General features: G+C 43.9%; 1 protein-coding gene and 1 pseudogene across 1 annotated transcript in view; one reads left to right on the top strand and one right to left on the bottom strand.

Annotated features, from left to right (window-relative positions):
* Positions 1–3,163: 3,163 nt before the first annotated feature.
* LOC142429369 (glyceraldehyde-3-phosphate dehydrogenase-like) lies at positions 3,164–4,219 on the bottom strand (annotated as a pseudogene).
* Positions 4,220–14,868: 10,649 nt separating this feature from the next.
* The window catches only part of IDE (insulin degrading enzyme), a 112,595-nt gene continuing 106,178 nt past the window's right edge, over positions 14,869–21,285 (top strand). The window contains exon 1 of the mRNA XM_075534648.1: positions 14,869–15,039. Coding sequence (XP_075390763.1) covers positions 14,942–15,039 — 98 coding nt within the window. The 5' untranslated portion in view covers positions 14,869–14,941. The remainder of the gene's footprint in view (positions 15,040–21,285) is intronic.

Below are 21,285 nucleotides of genomic sequence, written 5' to 3'. Positions count from 1 at the left end.
AGGAACAGTCGTGGAGTACCACCACCATCATCTGGCTGTAGTCTTCGTACACTTGAGGGAGGCTTCATCCAGAGTGTGACTGCGGCCTGCAGACTGCTGACCTTGGATACAGTCAGCTCTGCATCTATGATTCTGTGGTGTCTGGCCTCACCTTCCTGCTTCCTATTCACCAGCCCCTGCAGCTGCCTGAGTCAGGAGAGACCTCTAGTTTACCTGTCTGTGATCCACGAACTTGAAAGGCACTGTCCTTAGCCACTTCTGCAAGATGAAAGGTGAGGATTTCTACTCCTGTAAAGAGTTACAATCTCAGAAACTTACAGAGGGAGTTCTATCCTGTTCTATAGGATCACTGTGAGTTGGAATTGACTCAATGGTAGTGAGTTTGACTTTTGGATATAGCTAGAAATGAAGTTGCTGGGTCATAGGGTATTGTTGAGCTTCAGTAATATGAGTGTTGGCCTATTTATCTAATCTGTGCCAGTGCCACAGCGTGTCCATTAGGATGATACTAATAAACTCTTAATATTTGGTACTATAAACACTCCAGAAAGGAGCCCCGGTGATGAGGTGGTAACCCAAATGTCAGCAGTTTAAACACATTAGCCTCTGGGGGTTGGTTGGGGGAAAGAGTAGCAGTTTGCTTCCATAAAGATGAAAACAAAGAAAAAATCTTAACTCACGGCCATCAAGTCAATGTCAACTCCTAGCAACCCAATAGGACAGGATAAAACTGCTCCTGTAGTTTCAGAGACGGCCTTGGACAATTCTACTTTGTCCTATCGAGTCATCCTGAGGCAACTTGATGACAACAGGACTGGATTAGCGTGGGTTTGTTCCTTGATAAGGATTCCTTGGGTAGTCCAATCAGGCAAGGCACTTGACTGCTAACCCAGAGGGACCTTTTCAATCAGTTTTTGAAACATCACAGCATTGAGAACCCAATGGAGGGCAGTTCTACTCTGCCCACACAGGGTTGCCATGAGTTGGACCCAATAGACAGCGACTAGATCGCTTTGGATTTTTAACAGTTTTATTAGCACTTAATCCTCATATCAAACAATTCAATAGTTCAATCATATGAAGAAGAGTCTTACAATCATTATCATAATCAATTTTAGAAGATTTTCTCCCCCCCCATGGTTAAATCACTTTTAAAATAAGTTGTGTAATCACCATCAATTCTAATGCTCCCAACCCCCTCCCACAAACATAGTTTGCTTCCCCAACCCCCTCACCCTCCCTGTCTCACACCTCCCCTTCGTCCCTATGCATCCACTCCTCCTGTGCTTCACATACTGAACACCCAACAGAAACAATAAAAAGCAAAACCGAAATAAAGTGGTAAGGATGAGAGAAAAACACAAATAACGAGTAAGAAAGAAAATCCATTATGATGACTTAAAGGGCCAAGGAAGACATTTTTGTCTTGGAACAAGCAAGAAACACTTGCACTTAGAACAATTTCAGGTTAGCTCAGGAGGGAGGTCTAGTATAATCACAATTACAGTGATCTCTATCTGATAGTAAAGCTGGTTGAGACCCTTGCCTGTAACTAGATGGGATCTACCAGACATTCTGCAGATGAGTTTTAAGCTCCCACTGTCCTCCATAGCCTACTACAAATTGGATGTTTGCAATTTGACCTCTGATACTTTTCCCTTGTCATAGTTGAATTTTGTTATTGTCGTCTTTGGATCACACAAGCTGCTTCTTCCATGTTGACTCCTCGTTTAGATGGCTGCTTGTTTGAATACAAGCCTTTAAGGCCCCAGACACTATTCTAATTGTTAGCCGGGCACCATCTGCTTTCTCCACCACACTTTGCTGTAGCACCCTTATCTTCAGTGATGGTTATATGAGGCTAAGTATTGAGCAGGGCCATGTTACCAGAACTAACTGTTCTTGGGATTGGGGTTAGAGTTAATCAGGGACCCAGACTCCATCTGCTTGTCCCTGGGATATGCATGACTCAGGTTTACTTTGGTGGTCATATTATGGCTAATTTAAAAATCCATAAGACCAACTACCCCACCAACAGTAACAAACCAACTAGCAGACAACAAAAGACAAGCACAAAGACAAGTAACCCACCAAAGTGGGGGTTCCCCCAAGGTCCAATGACCACCACTTCCACAGGTGGTCACTGTACTTCCCCTCCCATCCAAGTACCCCAGTCCTCAGTCCAAGGTGCAGGTCCCTTTGAGGCAGGGTTCAGTTCATTCTGCTGGGTCTCTATGTTAAGTCCTTCTGGTATAGACCCTGATTATGCCATACTGGCCACAAGGTCAGCGTCCACAGTCATCTTGGTGTTTAGTCTATGGCTTGTTTCACCGAAGGTTGGGTACTCACAGTGTCTACCCGAGAACATAAAATCTAGACCAATGCCCCTGGAGGTTCCCTGAAATCATTGATAAACTTCCCTTCCCGATGTGAGGCTACTTCTCTCCAATCACCCACCAGACTCACCAACAGACCTATCAGTGTGTCCTCCAAAAGGTGGATGCTCCCTTCCCCTGGTATTGGCTTGATTTTCCGGCAAGGTTCTCCTTCCATTCCTGTGTGGGGCCCACAGATTTGCCCCATCCTTGTCTTGATGTTGTTGATTTGGTTTTTTTTTAATCATTCTATTAGGGGCTCATACCACTCTTACCACAATCCATATGTACATCAATTGTGTAAGGCACATTTATACATTCATTACCCTCATCATTCTTAAAACATCTGCTCTCCACCCAAGTCCCTGACACCAGCTCCTCATTTTTCCCCTCCCTCCCTGCTTCCCCCTCCCTCATGAGCCCTTGATAATTTATAAATTATTATTTTGTCATATCTTGTACTGTCTGATGTCTCCCTTCACCCACTTTTCTGTTGTCCGTCTGCCAAGGAGGAGGTTATATGTAGATCCTTGTAATTGGTTCCCCCTTTCCAACCCACCCTCCAGGTATCACCACTCACATCTTTTTTTTTTTTTTTTTTAGGTACAGTGTACTTTATTGATGGTGCATAACAAGGTTGGGCTCTCTAAGCCCCTCCCCTTCCTTCAGGGGGTTCCAATGTTATATTCTCAGTATGTTAAGGGATTGAATTAGGGGCAAAGACTCCCCAGCAACTGAGAGCCTCTCTTCCTCTAGTGCTGTTGCTGGGGCTGCTGCTCCAGGGGGGCTCTTATTCCTTGGAGGCCATGTGGACCATGAGGTCCACCACCCTGTTGCTGTAGCCAAATTCATTGTCATACCAGGAAATGAGCTTGACAAAGTGGTCGTTGAGGGCAATGCCAGCCCCAGCATCAAAGGTGGAAGAGTGGGGGTCACTGTTGAAGTCACAGGAGACCACCTGGTCCTCGGTGTAGCCCAGGATGCCCTTTAGGGGACAATTGGACGCCTGCTTCACCACCTTCTTGATGTCATCGTACTTGGCAACTTTCTCCAGGCGGCAGGTGAGATCCACGACGGACACATTGGGGGTGGGGACACGGAAGGCCATGCCAGTCAGTTTCCCATTCAGCTCCGGGATGACCTTGCCCACAGCCTTGGCAGCGCCAGTAGATGCAGGGATGATGTTCTGGGCAGCCCCACAGCCATCGCGCCACAGTTTCCCAGAGGGGCGGTCCACGGTCTATTGGGTGGCAGTGATGGCGTGGACTGTGGTCATGAGTCCTTCCACGATGCCAAAATTGCCATGGATGACCTTGGCCAGGGGGGCTAAGCAGTTGGTGGTGCAGGAGGCATTGCTGACAATCTTGAGGGAGTTGTCGTACTTCTCGTGGTTCACGCCCATCACAAACATGGCATCGGCCGAAGGGGCAGAGATGATTACCCTTTTGGCACCGCCCTTCAAGTGAGCCCCGGCCTTCTCCATGGTGGTGAAGACACCCGTGGACTCCACGACATACTCGGCACCGGCCTCGCCCCACTTGATATTGGCGGGATCTCGCTCCTGGAAGACGGAGATGGCCTTCCCATTGACAACAAGCTTCCCATTCTCAGCCTTGACGGTGCCCTTGAACTTGCTGTGAATGGAATCATACTGGAACATGTAGACCATGTAGTTCAGATCAATGAAGGGGTCATTGATGGCAACAATCTCCACTTTGCCAGAAGTGAAAGCAGCCCTGGTGACCAGGCGCCCGATGCGGCCGAATCCGTTCACTCCGACCTTCACCATCGTGTCTCGGGGATGCGGCTGGGACTGCACGGGAACGGGAGAGGCGGCTGTCTGTCGCACAAGGAGGAGCAGAGAGCCGCCACTCACATCTTTATAGTAACATTGAACATATTTCTTTGTCCTCTGTTGTTGTTTGTTGCTAGGTACCATCAAGTCGCTTTTGACCCCCTATATAGTGACCCCATGTGACAACTACCCATAGGGTTTCCTCGGCTGGAACTTTCTAAGGACAGATTCCCAGGTCTTTCTCTTAAGGGCTCATCTGAACCATCAACTTTTCAGATAGCCAGCAAGAGCTTAACCATTGAGGTACCAGGGTTCCTTCCCCTCTGGAGGTTCTGTAAATGGCAGGTAGTTCAATCAGAAGCTTGATCACATTCAGTAACCATGTATTTGGCAAGCATTTTAATAAGCACTGTGGTTTCTGGTGGCTGATTTTATTTAAATGACTAATATATCATTCTTTCCTCTTTTAAAAAACATTTTATTATGATTTGGGTGGTGGTTTATACATTAGGTCATTTTTTCACTCAACTCTCTCAGTGGGTTTCCCTGTACTTCATACCCCCAGCTTTTCCCATCTTCCTCATTTATTATCTTCCCCTTTTCTTAAGTGAACACCTTTTTATCCTCTAGCTTATGACTTCCCCTTTCCTCCTACCCTAGTAACCATCAGTCTGCTTCTTCTTTTTCTTTAAATAAGTAATTTACATATCATATAATTCAATAGTTCAATCATATCAAGGAGAATTGTACAAGCACCCCATATCAATTTTAGAGCATCCCCCTATGGTTAAATCATCTTAAAATGAGTTATGCAAAAAAATGAGTAATATAATCACAATCCATTCCAGTACTCCCTCCCCACTCCCGTTGTCATTATTCATGAAGAAATAATGATGACTTCATTACTTACTCTTCATAAATCCCCTTTCCCTCCCTATCACCCAACCCCGAGCTCTGCATTCTCTATCGCCCCTCGTATCCGTTATTATCATTATGCATGCACTCCTCTTTTGCTTCACAGCTGGGAGACCCAACAGAAAACAATAAAAACCAAAATCACACTAAGTGGTAAGTATAAGAACACAATAGTATAAAGATAAAAATATGAATGATGCACAAGAAGGAAAAGAACCCCAGCAACATTTTTTAAAAGCCAGGGAGGAAATTTCTGTCATGGAACCAATAAGAGACACTTGTACCCAGAACACATTCAGGCCACATGTACAGTCAACTGGCCAAGTATTGAACTCAATCCAGCATAAGCAAGATTATAATGGTCTCTGCCTAAGAGTAAGGCTGTTTTAGATGCTTGCCTATGCGAGAGTGGATCTGCTCAGTCTGACTAGATACTCCGCAGATGGGTTTTGGGTTCCCACTGTCTCAGACACTGTTTCTTTTGGCATGAAAATCTTGTCATAATTTTTAATAGTCTCACACAATATTTGTCCTTTTAAAAAATTGTATTGGGGGCTTGTACAACTCTTATCCCAATCCATACATCCATCCACTGTGTCAAACACATTTTTTTTACACATTTGTACATTTGTTGCCTTCATCATTCACAAAAATTTGCTTTCAACTTGAACTCCTGGTATCAGCTCATATTTCCCCCTCGATAATTTAGAAATCATTATTTTTCCATGTTTTACACTAACCAATCTCCCCTCATCCACTTTTCTGTTGACCATTCCCAAGGGAGGGGGTTATAATGTAGATTCTTGTAATCAGTTCCCCCTTTCGACCCCATCTTCCCTCCACCCTCCTGGTATCGCTACTCTCACCACTGGTCCTGAAGAGATCATCTGTCCTGTATTCCCCGTGTTTCCAGGTCCTATCTGTACCAGTGTATATCCTCCAGTCTAGTCAGATTTGTAAGGTAGAATTGGGATCATGATATTGGGGGTGAGGAAGCATTTAAGAGCTAGAGGAAAGTTGTATGTTTCATTGTTGCTAACCTGACTGGCTCGTCTCCTCCCTGCGACCCTTCTGTAAGGGGATGTCCAGCTGCCTACAGATGGGCTTTGGGTCTCCACTCCACACTCCCCCTCATTCACAATGATATGATTTTTTGTTCTTTGATGCCTGATACCTGATCTCATTGACACCTTGTGATCACACAGGCTGATGTGCTTCTTCCATGTGGGCTTTGTTGCTTCTGAGCTAGATGGCCGCTTATTTACCTTCAAGCCTTTAAGACCTCAGACACTATATCTTTTGATAGCTGGGCACCATCAGCTTTCTTCACTACATTTGCTTATGTACCCATTTGTCTTCAGAGATCGTGTTGGGGAGGTGAGCATCATGGAATGCCAATTTAATAGAACAAAGTGTTCTTGCATTGAGGGAGTACTTGAGTGGAGGCCCAATGTCCATTTGCTAGAAACAGTTATTTTCAATGGGCTGTGAGGGATGGGAAGGAAATGTGTTTCTTCTGGGCTTGAAAGGTGCTAGGAACACATAACTATCCTTTAGTTCTTTAATATTTGCTCCCCTTATTATTATGGTCTTAATTTTCCCTCATTAATCCTGTTATACCTCCATATATTCATTTGTATAATTCAGATTGTTCAATGCATGAAATCCAAGATAGATAAACCCTTTAGAAATAGTAATGGGAGTAATGATTCCCTGAGGGCACAGAATGAAAGGGGGAAGGGAGAACTGATAGCAATGATGACTATATAACTCCACTCGAGGAATAACACAATGGCAGGTGAATGGATACACCAGATGGTGTAAGATATGGGGGGGAGGAATAACAATAATAGTAATATTTAATATAATAACAAGGGTTCTTGGGATGGTGGGCTAGAGGGGAGCTGATATCAAAGAGTGCAAGAAGAAAAAAAATGTCTTGAAAATGATGGTGGCAACAATTTTACAACTGATCTACTTGAACTATGGATTATTATAATATCTATAAGAGCTCCCAATAAAAATGGGGGAAAATAAAAAATAAAAATAATAAAAATGGGGGAAAAGAAAGATGCTTAGCACTGGTGTTGTATTAACTGACTGTGACAATTGTGAATTGGAAGGCTGATGAGAAGCCAGCATGGTAGTGTAGTGAGTGAAATGGTTGTCCCTAAAAGATATATATATGTATATAAGTCCTACTCCTAGTAACATGTGGATACCTTATTTATATAAAAGAGGTTTTATTTTCAGATGTCATTAAATTAAGAATCTTGAGATGAAATCTTGGATTCCATGGGTCTGCCCTACATCCAGTGGCAAGTGTGTCCTTGTATCAAAGAGACATACAACAGAAAGGAACGTGAAGACAGAGTAGAGGCTGGAGTGACGTGACCATAGACCTGAAAGTTGGCATCAACCAGAAGATGGAAGAGGCACAGGAGGGGTTCTCTCCTAGAACTGTGCGTGACTGTATTGCTCTTGTTTTAAGACACCAACTTGGTGGTGATTTGTTATAGCAACCACAGGAAACTACCCTAGTGGGTTGGGGCTAGAACTGATTTGGTGTAATTTTACCTTACATTGCACTTTGAGCATAATTTGCTCATTTGTTTAATAACTATGTTTTCGGCATGTGCCGTATGCTTTGGGCACAGAGTAAACTGAACATTTGGGATACTTTTCCCTATGTGAGCTACTGTCTTCCTTCCACTATAGCAAGAACTTGAGGGCAGAAACGTCTTCATTCATCTTTGTGACTATCAGAGGAGTATGCACCTATGCTTAGAATTAACTTTAAATGTTGGTTTACTTTTAATTCTTTAGGCATACTCTCTCTTATTAACACAACTTTTGAGCTGGTTGGTTCAGAATTTAAATCTTACATTATCTTTATTTATAATATATAAAAATATAGTCAGTTAGATTAGCTCTAAAGACAGTATTTTTCTGGATGTTACCAGATAGGACATAAATGACAACCAGCCACTGGGCTTCCTCCTTATTTTATTTTGCAATTCATTAGGACCTCCCAACTCAGCTCTTTGGTAAAACCTATTTTGGGGCTAACGGAAGGAAACTATAGGTCAGATGAACTCAAACTTAGATCTTTACTTCAGGTATGCTATAATGTTCACATTTGAATGCATTTCTGGGACAAGGAGTGACTCCAGGGCATACTGTTTCTACTTTTAAACTAGCTGTCTAGGTGGTTCCTCCAGGTTTACCCAAAATATGAGGCGTGGTGCCAGGGAAAAACTTCCTGGGTTAGTTCTTCCAAGAGCAGTTCCTTACCCAACATATCAAAACCTGTCATGTCACCATGAGGAGGCGTATCAAGGTACAAAATATATGGTGATCCTTACTACTGATAGCTACAGGAAGAACAAAAAGAAATACATATCAGCAATAGCGAGCACTCATAGATTCGCAAGGTAAGGGAAAATAAAAAGCAAAAACCAGCCCTATCCATCTCTTCCCACCAGCCGCCCCTCAGAAGAAAGACTGGGCTTTTTACTCTCGTAAAGAGTTATGGTCTTGGAAACCCACAGGCGCAGTTCGATCCGGTCCTATCAAGTTGCTATGAGTTGGCATTGACTCGATACAGTGAGTTTTTTTTTTTTAGTTTATCCATATCATGCACAGACATATTTGCAATCAAATTTACATTTGACGCTTAATCATTTTAAAGTTGAAAAATATGTTGTCATGATCAGTTTTCACTATAACTACAATAATTTAATTCAGTATAATTTTTAACACCTAGAGTCTGTGTTTTATTAAGCTTTAAAGTTTAATTTATATGCATAGATATTTTCCAAGGTAGAAAATAAAGAGGGTGTCCATAAAAGGCTTTCAAGGTTATTATATTTAGATAATATTTTGAGCCAGTGGTAGACTGGAAATATTGAATTTTAATAGAAAATAAATGATCATTTTGTTTTTTGTTTACTTTTGTTATGTTTCACTTTTCTTTTTGTGCATATTATTGTCTATGGATGTCTATCTAGACAAGATAGATGGTATAAATAATCTGGAGAAGAAAACACGGGCCTGACAGTTCTGGGGGTACACAGGAGAAGAGGAGGTAGGGGAAAGGTAGGGAGGTGCTAACAAACCCAGAGACAAGAGAACAACAAGTGACCTAAAATCAATGGTGAGGAGGGCATAGGATGCCTGGGGGCGGTGCAGGGGGTGGGTGGGGAGCTTAATCAAGGGCAGAAGTTCTCAACCTTCCTAATGCCACGACCCTATAATACAGTTCCTCATGTTGTGATGACCCCCAACCATAAAATTATTTTCATTGCTACTTCATAACTGTAATTTTTCTACTGTTATGAATCATAATGTAAATATCTAATATACAGGATGTCTTTTCCTTGTTACAAATTGAACATAATTAAAGCACAGTGATTAATCACAAAAAATATGTAATTATATATTGTGAAATACTGTATATGCTCATGTATAAGTCGAGTTTTCCAGCATGTTTTTGATGTAGTTTTTGTGGTAAAATTAGGTGTCTTGGCTGATATTTGGGTTGGCTTATACTCAAGTATATACGGTATTTATTTCTAACTACAAATAAATTAAATTTTGTCTTGAAGCATGGTGTATCATGGGTAACAGTCTTCATGCTGGGTACTCATACGTGGGTGTATCTGCACGTGGGCAGACCTGCCTGGAGACGGATAGAGGAGTGATGTCTCAGTTCTTAAGACCATTGGAAATATGTTTTCTGATGGTCTTAGGCGACCCCTATGAAAGGGTCATTTGACCCCCAAAGGGGTCGCAACCCACAGGTTGAGAACCAATGATCAAGCGCAGTGTACCAGGAGGAATTACCAAAACCTGAATGAAGGCTGAAACATGATAGTGAGACATGAGCAAAGTAAAAAGAAATAGAGGAAAGAACTAGTAGGCAAAGGACATTAATAGAGGTCTAAATACAGACATGTATGTACATATATTTATTTTTAAAGTATTAAGGAATCAGACGGACATTGGTCCTCCACTTAAGTACTCCTTCAATGCAAGGATACATTATTCTAATAACCCAGCATCTGTGATGCTCACCTTCCCTGACAGGATTACAGAAAACAAAATGTGTGCATAAGCAAATGTGGTGAAGAAAGCAGATGGTGCCTGGCTATCAAAAGATAAGTGTCTGGTATCTTAAAGGCTTGAAGATAAACAAGCTGCCATCTAGCTGAGAAGCAATAAAGTCCACATGGAAGAAGCACACCAGCCTGAGTGATCATGAGGTGTCGATGGGATCTGGTATCAGCCATCAAAGACCCCAAACAAAAAGCATATCAATGGGAATGAGGGGGTGGGCAAAGTGGACACCCAAAGCCCATCAGTGGTCAATCCTCTGACATCCCCTGTCAGAAAGCCACAAGGAAGAGATGAGCCAGTCAGGATGCAGGATAGCACTGAGGAAACACAACTTTCACCTAGTTCTTTAATGCTTCCTTCCCCTCCACCTACTATCATGACTATCCACCCAATTCTACCTTACAAATCTGACTAGACCAGAACATGTACACTGGTACAAATAAGAGCTTGCAACACAGGGAATTCAGGACAGCTAAACCCCTCAGGAAGTGATCACAATGATCAACATATAACCCCCTCCAGGGGGGCAGACAATGGAAAGCTGGGTGAAGGGGCACAGCAGTTGGTGTAAGGCATGAAAAATAATAATAATTTATAAATTATCAAGGGTTCATGATGGAGGGATGGTAAAAAAATGAGCTGACACCAAGGGCTCAATTAGAAAATGTTTTGGAAATGATGATAGCAACATATGTACAAATGTGCTTTACACAATGGATAGATATATGTATGGATTGTGGTAAGAGCTATAACAGCCCCCAATAGGATAAAAATAAATAAATGGAATGGTTATAAAAGGCCTCTCTGAGGAAGAAACATTCAAGCAGAGCCTAGAATGATGAGAAGACACGGGCAATGTGAACATCTGGGGTAAGAGCAAGTAGAAAAGTAAAAAACACATGAGATGTCTTTGAGGTGTAGCAAGAATGCTGCCATGCCAAGTAGAATGAGTCAAGATTGTGTAGTAAGATGCAGGCAGAGGCCAAATCCCCAACAGCATTACACAGTTTCTAAAAGAACCTTGGAGTTTATTGGATATTTTATTCTAACTATGTGGGGGGGCTCACAAAACAGGGCAGGACTTGGTTGATTTTATGTCTTTGGTTGATCATTCTAATTGCTATGTGGCGGGCAATGCTCTTCAAACTCTTTAACACCTGCTCTACCCCAAACAACTGAAGAACTGTATTATACTCATAGGCTTTTCATGACAAGATTAGTTGCCAAAACTAAGTTATTTTTGGAATATCCTGTAAATTCTGGAATGATGTAAGTTTGGGAATTGTTAAATAAAACTTACATCACTTGAAAATTCCATAAGAAACTAATAGTTGCACCTACACCCTTCTTTGCTTAGGTTTCAGTGTATGAACCAGTGAGAACAATTTATTAGCATAGAATGTGAGAGGAGTTCAAAGCAACTTATATCCTAGGACTCTTGCCATTCCCATCTGCTTATGTGAACAAAGTTTCTTATCACTTACATCCACAGGAAGAATAAGTAGAAAAACATATCAGCGATAGCTAATACTCAGAGATTCACAAGGTAAGGAAAAAACAAAACTACCAGTCCTGTTCATCTCAAGCCTTCAGCCACTCCCCAGAAGACTGCTTTTACTCCTGAAAGACAAGCACAGCATAGGAATAAGCTCTTCTTTGCTGTAAATGACTTTACCTACTTCTTTCTTTTTTTAAAATCATTTTATTGAGGGCTCTTATAGCTCTTATCACCATCTATACATAACGTTTTCTTTCTACTTGAGCCCTTGGTATCAGCTCCTCATGTTTCCCCTCCCTTCCCCCCTTATGAACCCTTGATAATTGATTCTTATTTTTTCATGTCTTACACTGACTGATGTCTCCCTTCACTCATTTTCTGTTGTCTGTCCCCCTGTATATCATTGTGGACCATTCCATTTAAAATAGCCTCCTACCCCTTTACTTCCTATCTCCTTAACTTACTTTAAAGTTTTTATTCATAGCACTTTTCAACACATTTACTTATGATCACTTTTCCCTACTTAGAGGTTAACCTCTATAAGACAACATTTGTCCTTATTTTAGTTTTTTTAATTTGTCCTTAGTTTATCCACTATTATATCCTCTGCACCTATGACTTTAGCTAGCACTCATAATACTTGTGAAGTCATTAAATGAATGAATGTAAGAATAGCAGATTATAGGATCACACAGTGCTGGGTTCAAACTCAACCTCTATTTTTTAATTTATTAAAAAAATTAAGCTCTACTTAAAAAAATGTAAATGTGGACAAGTTAACTACACCTCTTTAAGGCCAGCCTTATCTCTGCTAAGGATGTGGTTGTAAAAACTAATAACAAAGACAATGCTGGGCACATATTCCAAACTCAAACTCACTGCCAGTCTGTAGATTTCGACTCAGTGATACTAAATGAACTGTCCCCGTGGATCTACAAAGTTGTAAATTTTACTGGAGCAGAAAGCTGAGGTTAGCAGCCCAATATGTAACCCACTGTGCTACCAAGGATCCTTGTACACATACCGTTGTTAGATGCCATCATGTCAGTTGCAGTTCATAGCTACCTTATGCACAACGGAATGAAACACTTCCTGGTCCCTATGCTGTCCTCACAGTGGTTCCTGTGCTTGAGCCCATTGTTGCAGCCACTGTTTTAATCCATCAAAACTATTGTTTCGTTGCCCTTTGAGATTGTATTACTATTATCCTTTCTTATGCTAGTATCTACTCCCCTCAGATGTGGATTTATTATGAAGCTAATGATAATTTAAAACCTCAGAGTCCCTTACTTGCACAGACCGCAGCGGGGAGTTACTGAGTCTTAGAGGGGAAGCCAGATTGTTGTAAGAGGTTTTAAAGCATTTCTATAAACAATTTAGATCTTAGAAGAAAAGGTTCAAAATCTCAAGTGATTGCTTGTGACTTAGTCTCTCATTGTAAGCATTAACATTCCTTTGACTTTTAATTTTGTATTCATAATTTATATTCTTTCTTTTTTTAAACTTAAAAAATATTATTTCCAAGAACAACAACAAAAAACAACCGAGAGCAGAGGAAAGACATAACTTCCGGAGGATTGGGGCGGGGGGTTGGGGTTGGTTCTGATTTTATTCTGTTTTTGTTTTGGGTTTTTTTTTTGTCTTTTATGGTTGGATTTTTTGTTCCTCCCCTATATTCTCTTTCTTAAAGAGGTCCCCCAAATTGTGTTTCAGGCCCTACAAAACCGTGACTCCGTTTATAAATTCCATTAAGAGAGCACAAATTTACTCAGTCTGCATACACTCTGAGTAGCTGCTGCAACATGCAGGTCTAGAATTGGGCATAGCCCCAAGTTGCTAAAATCATGTGCTTGTATATAACCAAAAGATGTATAGTATTTTTGACTTCATTTTTTGAACTAATGGTTAGCCATTTGGGGAAAAGACCTCAGGGTACTGACCACATCCTATTGATTTCTGGTATTCATGAAAAAGATGGAGTACATATGGACTGTCAGAATAATAATACATCTGTTTGGGGAGAAGTACAACCAGGGTGCTTCTTAGAAGTAAGAATGGGACCAAAACTCTGCCTCACACATGTCGGTCGTGTTATCAAGAGCAACCAGTCCGGGGAGATAGACATGAAGCTTGGAGAAGTAGAGGGTCAGGGAAAAAGTGGAAGATCTTTAGCAAAATGGATTGACACGGTGCTTACAATAGGCTGAAACATAACAAGAGGCTCAAACATAGCAACGACTGTGAGGATGGAGCAGGGCTGAGCAGTGGGGCAGTGTTTTCTTCAGTTCTGTTTAGGGCCACTGAGTCTTAACTGGCTCCAGGGAGCCTAACATCAGCAACTTTATTCCCATTAAAGCAATGATATAATTTTGTGCCCTGTTTATTGGTTACCCTCTTCAGCCTCACCAGAAACCTAGCTGGGCAATTACCACCCCTAATTGGTCGCCTCCTTAAAGACCTCCGTAAAATAATGTAATGAGAAGGCAAATTCATAAGAACTATTAGGTTGCTCGTGGGTGCAAAGTACTATAAAGCCACCGGGCTGAAAAATCGCTGGAAGAATAAAATGGTAGATCAGGAGGTGAAAATCCACGAAAGCCTTATTTTGCTGAGGCTTGGCCCATCTCAACTTTCCTCGGATGAGTCGCTAGCTTCCTCCGGATGCAAAACCCCACCAGGGCCCGGCCTCACTCTTGGCCCCCCTCCCCCGCCTCCCGGCACTTCGGCGCGCCCGCGTCTGCACTGCCCCGCCCGGCCGGCGCTGTAGAGGGCGCTCGCGGGCCGCGGACGCGCTTTCCGTGCGGCGGGAGCGGCGGTGCCAGCACCTGCAGGACCGACACTTCCGCCGTAGGGGGCGCCCCGGCAAACAGGGCTCCCATGTGCCCGCCGCAGTGTTCTTGAGCCACCACTCCCACCACTCGGCGGCCCTAGCACGTGCGCCCGGCTACGACCGCGCACGCGACCCCGTAGGGACCCTCCCCGCCGGGGAAAGACGGTTGCAGGGCTCCGGACGCTGCCGGGCATCCGGCCTAGGCGGCCCACCGGCTCACAGCCGACCCGGCTGCCGGCCGTCCCGCCCTACCGGGCTCCAGGCAAAACCTGGAGCAGCCGCTCCGCCGCCACTCCGGGCGGGGGGGGCGGGGGGAGCGCGGCGCGGCGGACTGGGCATGCGCCGTGCGCAGGGCCGGCTCGCGGCGCCCGAGGAAGCGTTCGCGGTGATCCCGGCGGCTGCGCTGGGGTATGCGGTACCGCCTCGCGTGTCTGCTGCACAGCGCGCTGCCCAGCACCTTCCGCCCGGCCCTCAGCGCTCACCTGCTGTCCCCGAAGCGCCTCTGTAGGTAAGCGGAGCGCAGCCGCCGGGCCCTCAGGGCCCACAGGTCGTGGTGGATTGGAGCTCCCCTTGCAAAGTGGTGATTCAGCACTTCCAGCCGCCGCCGCCGCCGCCCCTCCAGCCGCTCGTCCGCGGCTCGGGGCCCGGTCGGCCGCGCCGAAGCCGTCCCAGAGCCCAGAAGGGCGGCTTGCCTGGCGGCCGCCTGAGGCCCGACCCGGGCAGGATGGCGCCCTTTAGGTTGGTGCGAGCCGACGGGGGCCGTGCCCCGGGGTCCCGGAGCGTGTGTCACTAGGGTGGGGGGCGCGGATCGCGTCCCCCCGGCCCGCTTCCAGGAAGCGCGTCACGTCGTCTGCCTGTGAGGGACCGGCCACCGGCTAAAGGGATCCGGCGGGTCCCGGCGTCGGCGTCTCCCCCTCTCTCGGCTGCTTTGGTCCCGTGGGGACTGAGTTTCCAGTGGGATGTGGAACTGTCCGCGTGGGGAGCTCTGAAAGTTTGCCTGCCCCCGCCTCCCCGACACGTTGGGCGTTTGTGAGCCCGCGGAGCCAGCCCAGGCCCGGAGCGGTTTTGGTCATCTCCCCACATTTGCAGAGATTGTGGCAAAACCAGGGCTAGAATCCCAGGGGGTTTGCTTTTTGTTTGGGGGTCGCTCAGTGCCCTGCTGTCTCCTCCATTTCACTGCTGCTCGGTGATACTAGAACGTTTCAGAGTTGTAGTAAACGCTGAACTGGAATTGGCAGAGGGGCAGTATTGTCTCGCCTACGTCTGTGCGTTTGAACCGCCCATTCTGGTTTTCAGAGTATCTAGGCCCCATTGGCAGGAGCAAGCGGTCTAGGGCAGTTCTACCCTTCCCCACATGGGGTCGCTCCGAATCGGAATCGGCTCGATACAGTGGGTTTTGAGTTTCGTAGCTCCCACTACTTGTGATAGTATGTGCACGTGTGTGATCTCTCGTCCAAGGAACTGAGAGTTGGCTGGAGCGTGTTGGGGTGCCAGCTAATGAGTACGCTTGACTTAGGTTCTGATGGCGGGCCTTGCTGTCAGTGTGCAGGAAGAGCCAGAGGCGGCCTGGCCTTTAAAGGAAAGGTAGATGATCCAGCCGCTGGTGATTTGTATTGTCTAGCTGCAACCCTCGAAACTTTCAGGGGATTAGGCAACCAAACCTCCACATCCAAACTCTCTGCCATGAAGTCTGTGTCGATTCATAGCAACCCTGTGGGACAGAGAACTGACCACTATGGGTTTTCCAGACTGTAAACCTTTATGGAAGTAGAAAGCCTCACCTTTCTCCCTCAGGGTGGCTGGTGCTTTTGAACTGCTGACCTTGTATTATGAGAACAGGATAATGCCTAGGATTACAGTTTGAATTTATTCCAATAGGCAGGAAGCCATGAAAAGGGGATTTAGTTCAGTGGCTGTGTGCAGGGCATAAGAACACAGGGAGATCAGAGTCTGAGAAACTGGTTGGAATTTACACTTAAATACTTGAGCCAAGATGATAGCCATGATACTAAAAAGGGCTGATGTAAATAAGGATTCTGGGGGTCTTGTTTTGACACCTCTATTTTTCACTACCCTGCAAAACCTGTAAGTGTAAGGATCAAGACTTTAGTGAGAGAAGTGCATGGGGTGAGCATAGGGTACCTTCTTAAACTGCCCACTTTGGGGACAGAACACTCTTTTTTAAAATCATTTTATTAGGGGCTCATACAGCTCTTATCACAATCCATACATACATCAGTTGTGTAAAGCACATGTGTATATTCATTGCCTTCATCATTCTCAAAACATTAGCTCCCCAGTTAAGCCCCTGGCAACAGGTCCTCATTTTCCCCCTCCCTCCCTGCTCCCCCCTCCCTCATGAACCCTTGATAATTTATAAATTATCATTTTGTCATATCTTGCACTGTCTGACGTCTCCCTTAACCCACTTCAGAACACTCTTTTTATGTCCTTAATAGCTCCATATTGTCTCCAGCGCACCTAACTTGTTTTAATGAAAACATGCAGCTATTTTGCATGTTCTAAGTACAGATCCATTTTTAATTCAGTGTTCTCCCACGGCACTTCAGGCTCCTTGATGAAGTACAGGGTTGACTAACCAGAAATTCAAGATAAGATTGTTTTTCGAGAGAGAGAAACTCAGAGGAAATTCGAAACAGAGCCCCAGATTAAAAATGAGGGTGACTGTTAAGGAAAATGAGGTTTCAGTCAAAGGGTGTCACTTTAGGAAGTAAAAGAGTAGCATCTCTAGCTACCATGTATTCAAACTTTAAAGAAAGTATTCCTACTGTACATAATAGAATTGTATTAAAAGAGAGAGCTGGACAGCTCTCTCTGGAGCTGGAGGAGTTTGATTTGTTTGCTGGAGAAGTTAGGATTTAGCCCATGTCTATTTGGTGCCAGACCCCAAGCTCTTCTGTCTCTGCCAATACGTGGGCATTCATTTCCTGGTCTAACCTCTTGAGAGAGTGATGGTCTTAAAGCATTCCGTTTATTTTAAAAGTCTTCTCTCTACCCTCTGTCCAACAGTTGGGAATGTCCGAATTATTAAGGAGTTGGAGGGAATAGCCCAGCCCTTGGAAACCTTGGAGACACCTGGCATCAAAAAGGCAGTTTGCAGCCAGTCTTGCTGTATCTTCCGGTTCCAAAGATTTAGAAACACGCGAGGTTGAACTTTTAAGAAGAATCAGCCTTTTAAACTGTCTTCCAACCGTGGGGTGGGGGGGGTGGGAGCCTTTGAATAATTTAAAAGGACAGGATATCTGAATATCATTAAGCATTATTACACCAATCCAAAATTTAAAAACCCACCAAACTCTGCCATCATGTAGATTCTGACTCCTAGCCACCCTGTGGGACGTTAGAACTGCCCCTTGGGTTTCCAAGGTTACATATCTGTATAGGAGTAGAAATCCTCCTCTTCTGTGGAGCTACTGGGGCAGTGAATTATTTAATTTAGCTCTTCTAGACAAAGACTAATTCCCACCAAATGACCTGACTGAAGAACTGTATCATGAGCATTTCTCACCTGCATTGCAACCTGTTAACTTCCTTAATCGTGAATATTGAGTGAGTTCTGTGTGGCCATTGCAATGAATTGTTGAACTCAATCGCTGAAAAAGCACAGCGTTGTGTTAACACAGGTGCAGCTGGTGGGTTTGAATTGTTGACCTTGGGGTTAGCAACCCAACACATATCCCAATAAGCTACATTTGCTAAAAAGTAAAAATTCCGCCTATCTGCTTTGAAAGTTAAAGGTGGTGACATTTTCCCTAGAGCCTGGCAGGGGGAGTAGAAGTTCAGTGTATGTTATTTATAAAAATTGGCTTTTTTTTCCCTCTCTGTTTCTCAATTAGAATTTTGCAACTCCTAAACATGTACCCAGAAGACCAGCCTCCCCCTCACTCAGGGACAAGCTCAGAGCACTCTCCCTCCATAGATTTAGATCCTTTTCAGGGGTCCTCAAACTTTATAAACAGGGGGCCAGTTCACTGTCCCTCAGACCCATTGGAGGGCTGGACTATAGTTTTAAAAAAAAACTGAAAACATTCTTATGCACACTGCAAATATCTTACTTTGAAGTAAAAAACAAAACGGGGCAAAAACACCTGGTGGGCCGGATAAATGCCCTTGGCGGGTCACATGTGGCCCGCGGGCCTTAGTTTGAGGACTCTGCTTTAGCTAATTCAAGTTGAGGATCCTCAGAGTCTTCCCATTTAACTTATTTTCAGTTTGCGCGTACTCTTCAACTGTTCATCAGCCATTTGAATGCTTTGTCTGTAGTGAGGCGCTTTGGTGGTGTAGTGGTTCTCTGTTGGACTGCTAACATACAAGGTTAGCAGTTCGAAACCACTAGGCAGCTCCAACGGAGAAAGACAGATTTCTATTCCTGTAAAAACTCTCTAATACTGACCTTATAGGCCAGGATGGAATCGCTTCTGTGGGTTTCTCTCTCCTGTAAAATGACTGGTGGCTTTGAATTGCTGACTTGTGGTTAGCAGCCCAACATGTGATGACTACACCCCAGGGCTGTGCTCCTAGTTCATGCCCTGCTTGTTCTCAGTTCCGGAGGGCGTTTCTTGTATTTCTTTATGTGCCTAAATCCTGCTTTTTCTTAGCGTTTACCCTAACTGAGAATTGAAAGCATTCAGCATCCATTTGGCATTTAACCATAAACTACCTCTTGGCTTTTTTTTTTAACTTATGAAATACTGTGTCAGGATATGTATGGTAGAGGATAATAACAAATGGAACACCTGTGTACCAACTACTTAGTTTAGGCAATAAAAATATTTCCAGTAATATTAAACCCTTTGTGCTTACCTCCCCAATTGTAATCCTCTCTTTCTCTTCTCAAGGTACCATTAGCCTATATTTGGATAATAATCCTATTGATTTTCTTCCTAACTTTGCCACATCTAAATATAATCTTAAATAATATATTAGTTAGGTTGTTTGCTTTTGACCTTTATGGAAATTATACTTTGATTTTTTTTTCTTTTAATTTAACATTGTTTTTACTACTCTTCCATTAGATCTGAGGTTAATGCTAAATGGTTGTCTTATACTTCTACTTCCTTTCTGTTGTTGAAGGAGATTTGGGTTGCTTCCATTTTTATCTTACTATCAATAACTGATGTTGGCATTCTCCATTGCCTAGTTTTGATCCCTTCTGTACCTACACTTTTTTATTTAGGGTTCTCATTCAGTCATACCGCTTTATGTATTCTCTGTATATGCCTTGTTCATTGTGGCAGTAACTAGGCACACATGCATATTTAAATTTTAACTAAAAAATTTGAAAATGAACAATTCAGTTACTCAGTTGCCCACACCACGTCTCAAGTCATATGGCTAGTGGCTATTATATTTGGCAGTATAAATAGATGACATTTCCATTAGACCGGATCTATATTCTAAGGACTCCCTAGCCAGACCCGCTTCTTTGAATTTCAGATTCAGGTAATGTTATGTATTGAGTTGTGCTCCCCCACCCCCAATATGTGTCTTATATATTGAGGACCTGTTGTCAGGAGAGACCAGTCCCTGCAGTCGGACATCATGTTTGGTAAAGTGGAGGGGCAGCAGACAAAGGAAGGCCCTCAAGCAGATGGATGGACACAGTGGCTGCAACAATGGGCTCAAGCATAAGAACAATTGCGAGGATGGCGCAGGACCGGGCAGTGCTTTGTGCTGTTGTGTGTAAGATTGCTATGGATCAGAGCTGACTCAATGTCACCGAAGCAACAACCATCACCACATTCTCAGTATTATGTAATTATCCTCTGTGATTGGATATAATTATCCTGTATGTTGTAAATCCTACCTTCTCTGATGCTATTAATGAAGCAGGTTGATGACAGAATTAGGGTCTCGCTTTGAGATACAAAGGAGATTAAACACCCTAGCAGAGATCAGAGGGCTCTATTATTAATCAAGAAAGAAGAGCTGGGAACCAGGTTCCATGTACTAGGAACTTCCTAGATCAGGGGAAGATGGAGGCCAAAACTTGTGGAGAGCTCCAAGGGACCCAAAGCCCTCAGATGTTGAAAGAAGACAAGGAATTGCCCATGAGCAAAAAGAGAGAAAGTGTTTCCTTTGAACTGGCATCCTGAATTTATGCTTCTAGCCTTCTCAACGTTAGAGACTATGTTTGTCTGTTGAACCCATCCGCTTGTGATTGTTATAGCAGCACTAGATAACTGAGACAGGTAATAAGCTGCCTCTTTAATATTTTATCTTGGATGTTCACTAGACATCTTATTATATTAATAAATAATTTTATTGAGGGCTGTTACAGCTCTTATAACAATCCATACATTAACTGTATCAAACTCATTTTCATATCTTACACCATCCACTGTCTTCCTTCGCCCACATTTCTTTTGTTTGTCCCTCTGGGGGTGGGTGTTATACTTCCATCATTGCAGTCAGTCCCCCGTTTCCCCCCCTTCTCCCCCTACCATCCCCCTACCTTCATGGTATCGTTACTTCCATTACTATTCCCAAGGGATTTAATCTGTCCATGTGTTGAGAGCTCTTATCTGTACCCGTGTACATGTTCCAGTCCAGCCAGATTTGTAAGATAGAACTGTGGTCATGATAGGGAGGAGAGGAAGCATTGAAGAGCTAGAGGGATGTGTGTGTTCCATGGGTGCTGTGCTGCACCCTGGCCGACTTGTTCTTTCCTTGTGACCCTTCTGTGAGAGAATGCCCAATTGTCTACAGATGGGCTTTGGGGCTCCACTCTGAC

The sequence above is a fragment of the Tenrec ecaudatus genome, chromosome 16 (genome assembly GCF_050624435.1).
Source record: "Tenrec ecaudatus isolate mTenEca1 chromosome 16, mTenEca1.hap1, whole genome shotgun sequence".
In the NCBI taxonomy this organism is placed as follows: domain Eukaryota; kingdom Metazoa; phylum Chordata; class Mammalia; order Afrosoricida; family Tenrecidae; genus Tenrec; species Tenrec ecaudatus.
Note: the sequence above shows the minus strand (reverse complement) of the source record. Positions and strands in the feature narration are given on the sequence as shown.